General features: G+C 39.0%; 1 protein-coding gene across 7 annotated transcripts; it reads right to left on the reverse strand.

Moving 5' to 3' along the window:
• Window positions 1-25: 25 nt before the first annotated feature.
• Window positions 26-11,635, reverse strand: LOC109852837 (zinc finger protein 431). 7 transcript variants are annotated; one of them, XR_002250039.1, is made up of 10 exons: window positions 11,545-11,635; window positions 8,854-9,096; window positions 8,118-8,300; window positions 6,934-7,244; window positions 5,957-6,513; window positions 5,437-5,754; window positions 4,792-4,884; window positions 3,095-3,384; window positions 2,549-2,802; window positions 26-1,019 (listed from the first exon to the last, which is right to left on the reverse strand). XR_002250039.1 is itself a non-coding variant. In XM_020424369.1 (10 exons), exons 3-10 carry the CDS (start codon window positions 8,948-8,950, stop codon window positions 982-984), a joined length of 1,887 nt encoding a protein of 628 aa, XP_020279958.1. In that variant the 5' UTR covers window positions 8,951-9,078; window positions 9,981-10,477; window positions 11,545-11,620; the 3' UTR covers window positions 26-981. The 7 variants fall into 7 exon arrangements, 6 of the variants coding, with proteins under 6 accessions (XP_020279958.1, XP_020279956.1, XP_020279955.1 ...); XM_020424369.1 differs by lacking the exon at window positions 2,549-2,802 and adding an exon at window positions 9,981-10,477 and having other exon boundaries at window positions 8,854-9,078; window positions 11,545-11,620; XM_020424367.1 differs by lacking the exons at window positions 2,549-2,802; window positions 11,545-11,635 and adding exons at window positions 9,981-10,477; window positions 10,660-10,819 and having other exon boundaries at window positions 8,854-9,078.
• Between the last annotated feature and the right edge of the window lie 5,240 nt (window positions 11,636-16,875).

The raw sequence follows: 16,875 nt of genomic DNA on the forward strand, positions 1-16,875 counted from the left end.
GAAATGCAACACTATTTTATTACATACATATTTACAATTATTACATTTCCATTAATTACATTTACATGTATTTTTCGAGACGTTTTTGTACAAACACTTTGTGTTCTTTCCGGTATGGACGTGGAAAAAGTTGATAGATAAAACTTTTAAATATTTGATTAAAGGCTAGAAGAGAGGTATATAGAGATGATAAAAATAAAAAAAATAAAAAGATAATTGACAGTAATAAAAAAATATTGAAAAAATAAAAAAAAAATTTATCGTGAAACAATCGGAAATTTATTATAAAAACAGTCATGATCAACAGAGCAAAGAGACAGATAAAAGCGACAGACGATTTCAACGGCTGCGTTCATTGGCATGTACTTTCATATATGCGACAGTCGAATAGGCCAATCGTAGACAGTAATCACAAAGCGCTATATTTTCGCTGAACGCGGCCATTGTTTTTGACATAAATGTGTTAGAAACAAGTCTACAAATAGAATCCAACTTGTTTCTCGTCATTTTTGTTTTTATCCCCTTTGCTCTTCAATTTCCGTTTCTTCTTATTTATCTTTTTTTTTTTTTTTTCTTAATATTTAGTAAAGGCAAAAAGATGAAGTCGTTAAAACGCATAGAGCAAAATACTCATAGAAATCCGTATACAATAACGTTGTAAATACAATATCATACATGTATATATATATATGTATGTATATATATATGTATATATATACAAATAACTTTTGTTATAAAAGTACGGTCTGTAATACCGTATGCATTGTTTCAAGTCGAAGTATGTTTAATCGTAGATATATATCTGTAGCTTGATGAGATTTCGGATTTTTTATAACAATGTCAAAAACTTTGCTAAAAGTTACGAAATCTGTTTTTTTTTTGTTTTTTTTTTTTTGTTTTTTTTTGGTTTTTGATTTCTTGAAAGATGTAAGCAAAAATAATTTGTGTTTTTAGTAGGATGTTTAGACTACAACTCCGTTATTATTCTTCGGCCGGTATCCTCACGGATCTCTTATTTCCTGAAAGTAAGTTTATATAAATCAGTAATTTTATACTCTCTCAAATGTCTTATTAAGAAAGAGTGTAGTCGAAGGTATCGCAGCGAATATAACAATCTATTTACACGTTACCGCACCTCGAGAAATAAAAACTGTATTCTCCTAAAAATTCTTCTCACTTATGATTACATGTAATATTCTCTTCTAAAATGGCACTAAGAGAATTAATTCTCTTGTCTTAAGAGACGAATCCTCAGCTGAGTATCACATATTCTTAATAAGAAGTTCGTTTATCTTTACAGTTTGTCAGTGACTGAAGAATATGTTCTTGTTTTTGGAAGATATTCTACAAGCACTGACACAAAAAAGAGGGAAATATTCTCGTCCATTAAGAACATCTACCAACACAGTGACAGCCGGTGAAATAAATTAACGAAATTTCGTCCAAAACTGATTTTCTACACTAGGGGGTGGCTCTTATTTTCGACTTTAGAATTGTTTTGCGGCATCTTCCAGAACGATTCCAATTGCTAAAAAAATAATTTGTGAAAAAACCCGAGCGGATAAGGGGAAGAGGAGCTACTTAAACGTCAAAAAAATTATTTAAATGCATAATAAATCGATTTTATTTGGTCATTTTCTTTTTTGTTTAATATTTTTTGATGTAATCAGTAAGTTGGAAAATATCAAATAAAATCGATTTATTTTTTTTTTACTGTTTAAAAGCTCAGGGGGCTTTTTTTCTTATCCGATTGAACTTTTTCACAGATTAGTTTTTAGCAATTGGAACATTCTAGAGAATGCCGAGAAAAAAAATTTTCTAAGAGTAATAAATAAAAGCCACTCTATTCTACACATATTATTTTTCTACGCGTATTCCTGCACAGCGCACACGCCGGCTCTGTCACTGTTAAGATAACTTATAATAAAGTATATACGCGTCTCTTAATTTGAGAGAATACAATTTTTTTGGTGCGTAAGTTATATCCAAAATACTTTCAATTGAAGACTTACTTATATTGTTTCTATCTCGCGCTTATTTTCTGTCTTTTTAGATATCGCAAAATATCTTTTTATAAAGTAGTGTAGTAATAATAGTAGAGAGATGTATACGATCGCGTAAATATTTATTTATAAGAGAAATAAGAAGAGACCCTTTGCGCGGTACTTAAAATCTACATGTAGATATATACATATCAAATAATCATAAACTTCGCCACTTATTTAGTAAATTTTTCCGTCCACCTAGAAAGGTATTAATTACGTTGTCTCTTAAATACTTGGTACAGCCATAGTGGATTTATGACGTCGGAAACGAGAAATTCTATATAAAGTTTTGTCGTGTAATTTACATCGAGTTGACCTGATTTTTATATAAGTTTGCATAAAGACTTTGAAGTAAAATGAAAGACACAGAATGTGTGGAACTAATGCATTTCGTCAGTATTTTGTTATTATCTTTAAAAATTCTGACGTAATAGCAAAATTCTGAAGTTGAGATTTCGAATTCAGTAAGTATAGTAAAAAAAATAAAAATAATTGTGACATACCCCGGTGTTACCATAAAACAAAGCTTGATGAACTAGAATAGTGCCAGTTTCATTGTGGATAAATTTTGTACTTAGTGAAAGAAATGTCTGAAAGAAATGTCTGAAAGTTGCCATTTTCGAGAGTTGCCGTATTCTACATTTGTCCTCTTTTACATGTCCTATAGATAGAAGTCCAATCGTATAGTTTTTCCGTCTCTTCGTGTTTCGTCATTCGTTTGTTTATCATTTTTTGTTATTTAGGTCACCTACGATACCTATAATTTGGGGTGAAAAACGTTGGTTTAATTATCAATTTAGACGCAGTTAATGACAAATTGTCAACCGACAAGCCACAAGACCCGTCCTTGTTGAACGACGAAGATCTCCGCTTATGTCGCCATAATTTGTGCAATATCAATGAAGTTTTAGTGTGATACGCGCGTCGGATTAACGCCCGAGCGGGGGATACCCTCGGGCACAAAAAACATTTCAACATTCCTCGCCGCATCACTTCTTTCTCATTTTGTCGATGATTTTTATCATATTCATACGTAATTTGTTTCTTACCATATTTTGTGTTTATTACAGTTTCTGTTTTTTCTTCATTAGGTCGATAACCTAGCGCTGGTATCATTCGTATATATTTGGACACCGACCCATCTTGATGCCACAGGACGTGTTTGGGTATATCGGATTTTCGCTTGCTTTTCCTACTCTTCTTCGGTTGCTCCATATTTTCTTTCTCCTCCAGATTGCTGGGTCTTGAAGAATTCGCCAATAGTTCCCGATTGTTCTGTCCTATGAGCAACATCTCTCTCTCGTTTTGCTGAATCATCCGTGATAACATATTCGCGAACCTGGTCAAATTGCGTGTGAAAGTATTGTTAAACTTAGCGCCGTTTTTATTTCTAATCCTCTTATCGTTCGAAAACTCTCTGTTTTAAGATCATCGTCCGTCATATAGTTCTTGAAGTCGCAGATGCGACACGCGCCACGATTATAGCTGCGTTTCTCGCGGTTACCAGTGTTTCGCACGACGTCGTCATCGTTGTCGTCGTCGCCGTTACCGTTGGTATCGCTCATGCGACGGTACAATCGCTTCTCCTCCTCCGTTGGATATGCCATGGTCGCTGCAGTTGCAGGGGATTTTACCATCTCGTGGCTGCAACCACCGCGGCACTGTTCCATAAGTTACGTTCGCGTCATTTTTTTTTCTATACCAGCGTTCGTCGTAGCACGACGTGAGAGAGATTTAAAAGAAAAAATCTAACTGTTTAACTAAACGAAGTTATACTGCGGTGCATTAATGTTTTTTTTTTTTTTTTTTATTTTGTATAGGAAATCTCGCACGGAAATCTTTTCTCTTTTTTCTGATAGCGCGTTTGTTATCTTTTCCAAAGGTCATCAATACACCGCAGTATTGATACACATTCAGCTGGGCCTTTATTCTGTATGTCTGCTCGTATCGACAACCGTGTCATCGCGCATCTGTTATTTCAGTGACTCTCGATATCTGTAGTTTAAGTAAAGAGGCGCGTATGAGAAATCATCGTTCAGAATAGAGGCCCGCGTAAATGTGCGTTTGTTTTTACGCGATCGGTACGATCAGCGTTAAACACGTAATCTACGGAAACACCGAAAGCAAACGAAGCGTGCACATGGTGATACACGAGATCGACAGATCTCGTTTGTTTTTTCTTTTTTTTTTTTTTTTTTTAACGAAAAATAATCCAAAAATTGACGCGAGAACGTAACAAAACATAGGAGGAGGAGTGGACAGTGACGCGCGAGATGACGAATCGCTGAACGCATCATCGACGGGTTACGATCGACGGGTGCTGATCCCGCATTGAAAGTGACCGTGACAAGAAAATCTGCGATATCATCAAACTTCATAAATCGTTCGTAATAATAACGGGAGAGACCGATCGCCGGAGAACGTTGGCGGAAAACTAAAATACGAATCTGTGACGTAACCCGTCAGCGAGCGCATTAATCGGTTGAACGAAAATAAAAACAAAAAAATACGAAAGAATTCGAGGTTCGATGCTGCGCGCCATTGATTATGCGTTTAATGGTTTGACCGAAAAAATTAAGAAACAGGATGCGAAAATTAATTAACTAAACAAAAGAGACTCGTGTATGTGTATACATATGTGTATATATAATATACACATGAGTCTCACATGCAGCAATAATAATAATAATAATAATATAATAACAATAATATATATATATATATACATATATTATATGACACTTACTCGAGCATGGCTGATGACGCAATTACAGGTGCTATGGTCTGCGTTGGAGCTGGAAACACTGGTGGCCCTGGTGGCGGTCGTCCTCCCACTGCACTGTATATTCAATAATAATGACTAATAAGTAATCACATAAATTATTGCGCAAACTGTTTTACTGGCACTATTGCATTAACTATTTTGTCTGTTGTTATGTTATACGAAGCACACACATCGTTATCTATTATTGATTAATTTACAGCATATCGAACAACTTAAAGCGTTCTTGTTTGTAATTTTGTTATTTACAATTTATTTACAGCAACAATAACAATACTAATTTAACAGATGTAGAGAAGTTGATATATACACAAATTAACAAATCAAATCGAGAAATAGAACTTTCAGAGCCACAACGTGAAAAATTCGGACTCGACTCCTGGCCAAGTTGTCTTTCGCAATAAATTTTTTAAATTTAATTGAGGAATTAAACGAATAATTCACATGTGATGCAAAGTAGCATTTTATATAAATATATTTCGCACGTACGTCCCAGCGTGTGGCTCTCAAAGTTTTGTTTCTTGATTTAATTTATACTTAAAAACATCGTAAATTTTGTTAGACAAATTAATACTTATGTACAAATAAGAATTGAAATAAGACTCTTACTGCAGGGGTTGTTGATGACGGACATTAGTCGGAGGTGCCGACTGTGAAGTCAAAGTTGAGGAGGTGCTTGTGTTCGTGACGCGTTGCTGATGGACTTGCAACAAATGCATCTGATATTGTGCTGTATCTTCCGTAATGAATGAACACTTAGAACACAGTCTTCTATTGTGCACCTTTAACACGTGCGTAGCGCGTCGCTCAGCGCGAGCTGCCTTGTATGTGCATAAAGGGCACTCGAAGGGTTTGGTGTGCGTTTGCATGTGCCTTTTCAGGCACCAATTGTCAGCACCGCTCCAAGGACAATACATGCAGGTGAACCTTTAAATTTATAAATCGACACGATTCTGTAATGATTTTCTTTGACATCCATTATCCATAGTAAGTAGAGAAACAACAAAACCATAGAAATACAGCGGCAGATGAAATTAATCGCAAAAAAGCAGATTCAACACAATTTAAGTTTATTACTTAGTTAATTAATAAGTTGTGTGTGTAATAATTAGAAGGGAAATTGTCTCACCTACGATCCTGCGTGCTCTTGGAGCTACCCTTAAAGTGACTTTTGCTGTTACAGCCGCTGTTCGGCACTCGTCTAACGGTGTTATTGCAATTATTCGCGGTGGTCTGCATGATGTCCGGAGCAGGCATGGCGGGCGTTTGGTACATACTCATAGTGCCCGTGCCAGAGCTCGATGCTACAGCGTTTGGTTGTAATTGATATCCTTTGTTCGCGGAAAAATCAGTTTGATAATTGATATGCGGTTGCTGCTGAGTGCTCGCGTTGCTAACTGACGCTTGTTGAGTCTGGCTCGAATCCTGATCCTTTCCTCGCACTCGTATCTTCGACGGGTCGTACAGCTGCTCTTTGTGCATTCTTTCGTGATGCTTCTTTACGTGATCAGCTCGGTTGAACGGTTTCTTGCAAACCTCGCACTGAAAGGGCTTGTCGTCTTTATGAATGCTCTCGTGTCTCGTAAAGAGATCACGCCTGTCCGTGCCGTAATTACAGTGATCACATTTGTATCTTTTGCCGGCGTTGTTAAGTGGCTGCATGACAGAACTGGCAGTGGTTGCGTTCTGCAACAATTGCGGATTATTTTAATTTGCAGGTTTATATAAATTCTAAATATGTATATTTGAACGGCTCTTATTTTCAGTTTCTGAATTTTTTCGCGGCACCCTCTAAAATGGTTCCAATTGCTAAAAAAATAATCTATGAAACAATTCAAATAAAGGAGAAAAGGAGCTTCTGGGCTTTTAAACATTAACATAAGTTTTTAAATTGCACAAATAATTTTTTTAACTTGCAAGGACCCAAAAGTGTCTTTAACTCTATTTGATCGGGCTGAACTTTTTCACAGATTATTTTTTTAATTAAAACCATTTCCGGGGATGCCGCAAAAAAAATTCAAAAAAACATTTTTAAGAGTAAATAAGAGCCTAATGTACATAAAGAGAAATATTCTATCGATTAAAAATAAAGATCGATTCACTAACTTGTTGCAAATGTTGCGGCACAGAGGTAGATGGTAGTTCTTGCAATAGAAAATTTGGAGTAACTGGAGACAAAGGTGTTGGCAAGGTTTGAGTTTCCTGAGTTCTTCGTGACGGGACTTTCGGTCCATCGCGTTCGGCTTTATCTCGCAGTTTCTCTAAGTACAAAATTATTTCCTCTCTTGTCAAATCCGTCTGTGGGTCCTTGTAGCTGACCCTCGAGTGTCTGTTCCTACAGTCCGTCACAATCCGAGAGGAATGGTTTTCCATAAAATGATCGGCGAATTCTCGGGGCATAACATTCATGATCTCGCCTGTTGATAAATTGTCTGTTTATTGTCTCGGAAGACGGTGGAACGATTTACGTATGCAAATTAAATGTGCGTATAGTTGTGGTGTAAAAACAACGAAATATTTAACGAGAACAAAAACTTAAATAAAAAAAAATATATATATAGATAAAGATGTGAGCAAAAATCTGAAAATCAGACGTGTAAATCTCAAATAACGTGTAAATCTCGTTAAATAAATTCCTCGATAATCGAGAATATCACAATTATATGCAGCCGCTTGACGTGTCATTAAAAAACGTAGGATCGTCAATTAGCAAGAACAACTTTTCTCATTATCCTACCCTACGTACGCATATGTGTGCTAATCAATTTATTTTTATCTTGCATCACTTAAACTTTTTACATAGCTGGATAGAAAATTATTCAGCTGTACTCTAATTGTAAGTACTCTATTGATCTAGACCTTTAAGCTTATCTAAAGGTTTAATAGAGGCGTTCAAAAACTCAGAGAGAGTAATCTCATAGGCTGCCTGCGCGCAATAACACATGAATATCCGCTTATCTCTCGACTAGCGTGTTTTTTACGAAGCATTTGCTAAGCGAAAGCGAAAAAACGAAGCAACCGAAAGAATATTAGCTGTACATGTAGTTGTGTGTGTGTGTGTGTGTGTGTAGTACCTGCAGAGTAAAGCTCGATAACGCCGAGTTGTTTTCTTACACTTTATGAGATCGTAAACAAAATAACTTGGGAAAAAAGCATTTTAGAAAAAAAAGCACGCGGTGGTATTAAATGTGTGTGCCAGCTTGCTTACATTTTTTTTTTATATACGCTAAAAATGTTACACACAACAATAAATCTACCAATGCAAAGCTTTTACAATGTAGTGTATTTACCGCATTCTTCACATCGCCACGCGGCTTTTCCGGGGTGATAAGCAGCGATTCGACTATCAGTTCCTTTGAACATTTCTTCCTCAAAAATCCAGTTGCCGTCATCGCAACTATCTGTTCCGTTTCCAGTATTGTCATCGTTTTTATACGAAACGGATGCTTCAAATTCATTTTGAACACTCGATGCTGCGTTAACAAAATCGCGATAAATTTATATAGAAAAATAATATCAACAATTCAAAGCAATCTTATAACTATAAATGTTTGTCGTTAAACGGTATTGTTTTATTTATCATTAATATTTTGTATTGCTTTATGAATTATTAATATTGCAATGAATAAATTTTATTTTGTTTTATTTTTTGTTTAACACTACAGCACATTTTAATGCATTGTAATTTAAACAGATTGCATTTTAATTTAAATTATTCGAAGATTACATTAGAATTTTCTTGAGTCTCAATTTCAAACGCAAACAATATAATAATTGTATTTTTAACAATAACTTTTAAGCTCATATAGTATCAAATCAGTGGAAAATTATCTGATTGGTGCTAGATATTCATGCAAAATATAATTTTTATTTATCTAAATATGTAAATTAATACACGTAATAATAATTCCAACTGAATTCAGTTTCGAAAACTCATCTAGGATGCTTTTCATTATATTTTGCACCTCATTATACTTTTATTTTTTAATTAATTTTCTGAAATTTTACAAATAATTTTTCACTTACTTCGGTGATCGGGTGTATCTTCGCCATAAAGCTTTCGCGTTATTTCTTTAAACATATCTTCGTAATCCATCCTGCCGATTGATGCGTTTCCCTCCATTTTAAAGGCTCGTAACAAGAGATGGTTCAATGTTACAACAACAGGAGGTCTCCTTTATTCCTCCTAGATAGAATAAGCCGGTCTACCTGCTTTCTTTCAATTCTGAATTTCAAAGAAAATTCTTCTGCCTGTAACATATTTTATGACTTCAAGGGAGATAATAGTGAACCTAACAGCACACTAGTTTGAGAGTGAAATATTGTGCGCATACAATTTTATTAAATTATAAATTTAATTTCTAACGTTGTAACAAAAATTAATTAATAGAAAACCGTGTATAATTGTCATTATATACGTGCAGTTAAATAAATTATTTTCAGATTTTAAACAAACTTTCTCAATTTCAATCTTCATTTTCGATAATGTTTATCTAAAAAGTTGGATAAAATTTTTTTAACCGTTCCGTTCTTTGTTTTTACATTTTCCATGTGTTTACCATAAATAGAAAATAAATATACGTTCAAACTCTCGGGGGCGTAAAATCCAACCATGTGGAGCAAATATGGCAGAGGAAGAAGAGAACGTGTAGTATACAAAACTTTATAACGAACACGCTAACGACTTCTCTGGTGGAACGCTGCTGCTATGAGATTAGATTCGAAATAGTTAGTCACACATGTAAAAGTGATCTACGTATTAATTTAAACAAACTATGTTTTACATACAATTGTATGTCTTATTACTCTTTCCTCGATCATGAAGATTAACGAAGATTTATTCAAAACTTTAAGGCTTTAAAATGTGAGAAATTACTAAATATTTTTGTATAAGAGAAACAGAGAAAGAGAGAGAGAATTTCGTGTAAGTATGTAATAATTGTACATATTATCGAATAAAAGTATACATGAGCAAATGTTAAGCTTCAAAAATAAAGCAAATCTAACGACGATGATATAATAAGAAACTCTAGATCTAGTAACTTAGTGTAAAAATTCTTACAAAGTGTTAAATGATTTTTTTATGTTCTTTCGGAATAGCTGTTGTTTTAAAAATAATGAAATTATAAAAGTAATTTTAACGTAATTATTACATGCAATATAATATTCAGTTTGATATGAAAAAACTGCCATTTCTTCACTTGGAGTTGCGCTCGGATACAGATGGTGACAGCATCCAAAATGAGGAAGGTATGAGCCGTATTGATCGTGCTATTGCTTGAGTGAGACTAGGAGGGAGAAACGAGCAACCCTGCAGGAAACTTCGCCGTGTGTATGCGTGCAGACACCGACATTCCGTGTATACGGACACGGAGGGGTATAACAAGAACGTTCGGTACGTGGAGGGGTGAAGAATAAATCAATATTCCCCTTCGTCGCCGATAGAGGGCACGTCCCCCAGAAGCGACAGATGGTGGAACTGTAGAGGGTGTCTACAGAGACTACGTTGTGAAACTTTCTGCACCGATTGAGAACCCCTGTGTCATACCACAAAGCAGTCGCGTCCGGAGGGGTAAAGAGGGGAAAGGAAGAGATGATACGAAGCGGCAACTCGACGGTCGGCCGAAATAAAGGAGAGACACAATCCTGACTGAAAAAGATAGAAGGAGATAGATAAAGAAAGGAGAGTGACAAAGAGTGAGGGAGAGGAAGAGAAAGAGAGCGAACGAAGAAGAGAGAAATAAGATGCGCGCGCAGTGCGCCATTCAAATTCATCTGGAAATTATTCCCGGCGAGACCAAGGACACATATCGAGCACTTCCCCTAACGTACTCGCAATCGTATTAATGTGCGCGCGATCCAGACTCGAAAATCCCTTCTTTCCTCTCATCGCGCTCTCTCTCTCTCTTTCTCTTTCATCTTTGCCCGTCCGGCGACGAAGCACGCAGAAGCGTTGTGGTCGCATCGTCGTCGTTGCAGCATCGTCGTCTCTCCGTGGCGTACGCGCGCACACGTAATGAAAAAGGCGAAGGCCGGCCTGTCGACCACGCACACCCGCGGCATAATCATCCGCGCTCTCAGCATGATATCGCGCTGCACCGCGACGACCGCCCTTGTGCACACGCGCGCTCTCGGAGCAGAACACACGCTGACTTTCTCTTTCTCTCTCTTTCTCTCGTTCGCTTTCTATATATATATATATATATGTATCTCTCTCTCTCTATCTCTCTCTCTTTCTTTCGCTTCGCGGCGCCGCTATCCATCGAACACCGACGAGCACACGGGCATAGAGAGACTTCGCACATACAACCCGCGCGTCTCGAATAGGTATATACGCGGCCTATTCGCGATATACACAATACACGGCGGCAGTGGCCTCTCTTCTCCTCGCTCTCGTTCGCCGTCATTCGGAATCGCTCTCGCATTCGGTTCTCACTCCGCCCGCACTACTTCGTCTCTCTTCTCTCCCACTTTGCACTTTCTCCCGATCGTTCGTTCTCGGCGCGCAATTTAGCGGAAGAATCACGATAGATACATCGAGGAGAGGAAACGTATCCGGCAAAGACACTGGATCGGAAGTGATATCACGGATAACGGACGAGTACGACATCGGACACAAGACGACGATGATACCTACTTGAACGCGGTTCACCACACTGCGCAATGGATAGCACGGTCACATGAAGAGAACAGAAGTGTATCTTTCCAACTACTCACCTCTCGTACAAGATGTAGTGAAAAGAAATTCGGTTGTCGTAAACCGTACTGGTTGGGTCCGTTGCTGGTTGTTTCCTCCTCGGCTGTCGGGTTGGGAGTGGGTGGGCAGGCGGGGTGGCAGGCGGACAGAAGTGGGTGGCTCAGGCAGCAAGCGGGTTGGGGTGGGCATGTGGGTGGTGGAAGTGGGGTGAGAGAACCCAATACCACCCTCCACCCATTCAATCCTCCAGTATTAGGGGGGGGTAGAAGAGCCTGTTCTAACTCCTCTTCCCTACCCTCCCACCATCAGACAACCTATCACACATCGGTGACGATAGAAACAGCACCGTTTCTAAACAGGCACGGATACACACACACATACATATACATGCGCGCGCACACGTACGCAACACCCACACAGCTCGCAATAGGAGAAGCTTCCCCCGTCCATCTGTTCTTGCAACTTATGTCACGTGTTTACGACTTATGTTAACCATAGCAGCGAACTATAGTTCTGAAAGCAATGACGATATAAGACGAAATTTTTGCGCTAAAAATATAACGAATGTAATATTAAAAAATAATTAAAAAGCGCGAAGAACACTCGTACGAGCGAAGCTTCTTCGTGTGCGTTTGTCCTTCCACGTGTTCGCGGCTTAGTCAGTCAGTCAGTACAGCAGCGAACTATGTTTACTACTGTAGAAGCGAATCACGGTAGAAGAAAATTTTATGTTAAAATTAACAAATGTTTAGAATTACATTTGAAAAGTAAATTAAAATATGTTTTAACGCATGCAGAATGAAGTATGTTGAAAAGTACGAAAATTTTGAGATAGATCTCGAAAAACCGGTTAGAACGTGCGATTTCCCGCATAACTTAGCGCCTTTGTATTTTCTTATGCCTGGTTTCCTATTACTTGTAACTTTCCCTTTTCCTCTTTTTTGTTACCCCACCGCAGGGATCTCAAAAGGGACAGAAACCGAAGTCGTAAATTTTTGACCGTTATCATCGGAAACAATGCAGAAAGGAAGTTCCCTCTCTCCTTTTTTAAACATCTAGGCTTCCTGCAGTTTCAAAGTTGCCTTATTCTTTGTATATCCTGGGAAGAAAAACAGGTACCAGTTTTTCAACAAAAGACAAAGTCGAAAAGTAAAATCTTCTTGCCGAATTCTTAGGCAAAACTAAAATCCAAGTTTTCAGTTTTATACTCCATCTAGCTTTCTCACTTATTGCAAAATATTACGTGTATGAAAGAGCAATTTTATTTAAAAATATTACATATAAGAAGTTTTTATTTATTTATTTATTTTTTTTTTTTATCATATTCTTTGATCGACACGTTGAACAAGAGCACAGCGTGCGTTTCTAACACAGAAATAATTTCATCGCGTAAGAATTTGCTGCTTAGAAACAGACTTCTGAGACAAAATATTCAACGACGCGTAGGTGAAAAATGTTTACACGCACGAGACAAATATTTGCCACTATCAGAGGGACTGACTTCTACCGATAAGCAGGCATTCGATTGAACCGACTGTTCTGAGTTCTGGTCGGCATTCCCGACGGGTTCTCTACCGAGCACGAGGTGTGCTGTATCCCAGGCGCTCCGGGGCAACCTTCATTTACATTCCGCTCGGCGTTACCATGTGTAACGTTCCGTGACGCGGGTTCGAAATTAACTTTCAGCGGCCTGTCGCTTCGTTATCGTCCGACCGGAGGCCGCACCGCGCGCGCGGATGCGCGAGAGTCATTCAGCGAGAGCCGAACCTGCATCCTCATCTCGTAGCATCTCCTCGCTATTTACGAGCGGTGGCGAAATGCATCGACGGAGAAAGAGAGGGAGGAGGATGCTGCCGCCGCAGGCGACGTATTGATTCTCGCCCCCTTCAGACATTCCCTTACACACTCGCTTCCATGTCGCGTCTCTTCCTTATGTAGACGCGAGAGGCGGAAAAAACTGACGGAGGGATGACGATAGTTCTGGTATTGGCCACGGTCGTGCGGGATCGATCGTACGTCGTGCGAGCGGAAAGACGAGGATGGTACATTTTTGCGCGCGCGAGAAAGACGTTCCCGCGCTCTCGTGCTCGCTACAAACGCGGAACTACTTAACTTAAAAGCCGCTAAAAAACCGGCGATGGTGCCAAGGACGGCGGGAGTAAATGAGATTTTTAGCACGAAAACATAATATTCCTGAAACACACACAGCAAGTGGAAAGTATATTTCCATAAAAATCTTTTAGCGTGGGACTATCGCTCTCTCGCGATAAAGCTGGCATAAATTTATTTTTGCAAACACAGGTCTCTTCTCAGAATACGGTAGATATTTATAATTATATTGAGGGAAAGGAGGCTTTATATATGTATGTACATAATTTGCGAAAATATCTTTGCAACATTGTCGCCACAAATGTGCATATTTTGCTTTCTTATAGTTCTTACATCATTTATTTATGTACGTATATATGTGTGTGCGCGCGTATATAGTAGTAGCTGCTTATTAATCTATTATTGTCTGCGCTACGTAATATACGAAGTATATATTGAGACAACGTGTTAATGACTACAGTCCTCGATGAAAGCTATCTCGTCTCGAAGCTTATTTACAGCAATAGATCTTACAGTCTGTTTATAAAACAATCGACAGTACGTTGAAGTAATATTTTATTCACGTTAAAATACAAAAGGATGAAAAACGTGTTAAACTCAAATATTGAACAAACGCATTTGCATGAGTTAAATTCAGCAACGAGGAAAACTCACGTGATTATTCCGAATACACCGTTTCAATAAATGAGACAAACGTATAATGAGTCATAATTCCTAGAATTGATAATTCTCGTTATATACGTGACAGCTTTTTTTTTTTTTTTTGTTTACTCAATGTTCCATTATTACGCGGTATAAATGTTTGAGAGGCTTTTTGATGATTACAGCACTCTGTCTGTTAAAACACAATTCTTACCTGTATAATATTAGAAATTAATCTTCCAATTTTTTAAATTATATACCAAATAATTAATTTTCTTTCTCAGCACCTGCTGATATTTTTAGAAATGAATTCTTTGATTATCTGTTAAGTCTTAAATGTTCAGCTTTAATTTGTTTTTTTTCTTATGCTTTATTGTTCTCTTAATTTGTTTAATATTTTCTTTACTTGTTTTTTTTTTATTGTTCTTTTGTGTATTATTTCACACATTGCTTGTTATCTTTTGAGCACGTTGCGCTTGAGGGGATTTATCCCGAGGCGCTTAATAACAAAGTGCTTTTTGATCAATCAATCAATCAGCATAAAAATCTAACAATAAGAACGTTTAGTAAATAATAATTAATCTAGCTGTCATATTTTTATTCTCTCTTATTTTGTTTCAATTAGATTTTATTATTTTATTACGGTATAACACTTGTTCGATTTTTAGTATTTCTCCGTCATTCCGCGTATAAATCTCCGTGGATTTTCGTTTTCGCGACTGTCAAAGTTATCGTAATGACGTCGTTTTGATGACAGTAATAGATCGCGAAAACATCAACGGGTCATTCGCACGCAGGATCATCGAGCATGAGTTCTCCCGGTGGTCGCTCGGTGTACGCCGGCCGATGGCTCGACCGCGTCGGCGTTGTATAATGGTGGCGTCGGTGTTAGCGTCGGCGTGATCGGCAACTGCGGCGGCGGCGTCGGCGTCGGCGTCGGCGGCGACGGTCTGCGGAGAAACGTTCGCGCTGGATAGCTTCGCATCGCGACGCCTCGCGTCGGCGTCGCTGGAATCGTCCGCGAGACGAGCAGGCAGTGGTGGCCAAGGCACCGTGTAAGCGCGTGTAACCGCCATATTGGCCAAACTACGGAAAAACGAGTGGCCGACGACAGCTCCTCGCGGGTCGTGGAGCTTTTAAAAGCCCCCGTGACGTTTACCGACCTGTCGGCCCGGTGTGATAACGAGGGACACGCGTCGAAAGTGGAGCGAGAGCAAAGTGATAGTCCGCTCGGAAAAAAAAAAAAAAAAAAACAGGGAGGCGAGGAGAGAGGACACGCGCGATAATTCCGTGTTACGCCTTCGACGCGGCATCGGTTGCATTGCAGTGAGAAAAAGAGAGAACTGGGAGAAAGAAGGATACGTAAAGAGAGATAAGATACAACACGCGTGCGTTCTCGAGTGACATACGTGTTCCGGATAACCGCGCGATTAACCGAGAGAGAGAGAAAGAGAGAGGGATCTCAGTGGTGCATTCGAATGCTCCTATCGATCTTTCCGCGCTGCACATACCTTTGCGTCAATCGACAAGTTTTTTTCCCAGATTTTTGAACTTCTTGCCGTTGGACAATTGCGTAAAGATTCAAGATTAATATAAGAGGACCAAGAACCAACCTTCCATCCTTAACACTTAAGCACATTATTTTCCTGAGAAAGCCTGAATCTTCCTTTAAAAAAAACAGTCTTTCCTTATCCAATCGATCTCGAAGAACAAAATTCGGCCGCAAAGTCTTCCGAGAAACTAACAAACAATCAACAGTCTGCGAGAGAAAATCTTGTAATCAACTATTGTTTAGTAGTCTACCTTGCCGGCGTGACAGCGTCGCTGGTTCGTTTCTTCTACTACTCACAACTTCTGCCAATCAATAACAGCGCATCGACTCGCTTACGTTTCTCGCACTCGCTTTCCCTCTCTCCCGTCCTCTTTCTCCTTCTCTCTCTCTCTCTCTCTTTCTCTCTCTCTCTCTCTCTCTCACCCTTACTTTCTATCTTCCTCTCTTTCACCGAACTATTGTATAGGTATTTTTCCTTTATTTTCTTTCATCGTCTTTCCTTTTTTCTCTCTCTCTTTCTCGCCTTCTTCCGCGCCTGCGCGTGCGCGATTAAATACCACGGCACCTGTCAGCAACACGATCAGCAACATCAGCAACAAGAGAGACGTAGCGATCACAGCATCCAGCAGCGATCCGTGCCGGCGAAACAACAGCACTTAAACTGGCCGCGCTAAGCGCTCGCGCGCATCATCATCTAACAGAAAAAGAGAGAGAGAGAGAGAGAGAGAGGGGGAGAGAGAGAGAGAGAGAAAGAGAGAGGCGCGAATACCTATTTATAATTCCGTCAAAAGTAACGGAGGACGAAACTGAACGCCGCATCACACGGCCACCTACGCCAGCCGGAGATCGCGAGCGTGACGCGACCGCGCCTTTAAATCGCGTAATGGGTCGATCGCGTGCGTGATGTCCTTGTCGTCGTGATCGTCCTAAGGTTCAAGGATCTCGGTCCTAGTTTGCTGATCAAACGGACGGATTATCGGAATCCGATAATAGATACAGAGTCCGTGTATCTCTTCTTGAAGCGCGACAAAGCCTGCCCGATCGTATC

This window comes from Pseudomyrmex gracilis, unplaced genomic scaffold (assembly GCF_002006095.1).
Source record: "Pseudomyrmex gracilis isolate BER0280 unplaced genomic scaffold, ASM200609v1 scaffold_37, whole genome shotgun sequence".
NCBI classification, from domain to species: Eukaryota; Metazoa; Arthropoda; class Insecta; order Hymenoptera; family Formicidae; genus Pseudomyrmex; species Pseudomyrmex gracilis.

What these genes read in the sequence shown, in the direction of transcription:
- LOC109852837 (XM_020424366.1), bottom strand. Translation starts at nt 8,950, where the DNA reads ATGGAGGGAAACGCATCAATCGGCAGGATGGATTACGAAGATATGTTT. An exon ending in AAGAGCACGCAGGATCGTAG is followed by an intron (nt 5,755 to 5,956) that starts GTGAGACAATTT and finishes ATAAATTTAAAG; the next exon opens with GTTCACCTGCATGTATTGTC. An exon ending in TGTAATAAACACAAAATATG is followed by an intron (nt 1,020 to 3,094) that starts GTAAGAAACAAA and finishes ACTTACTTTCAG; the next exon opens with GAAATAAGAGATCCGTGAGG.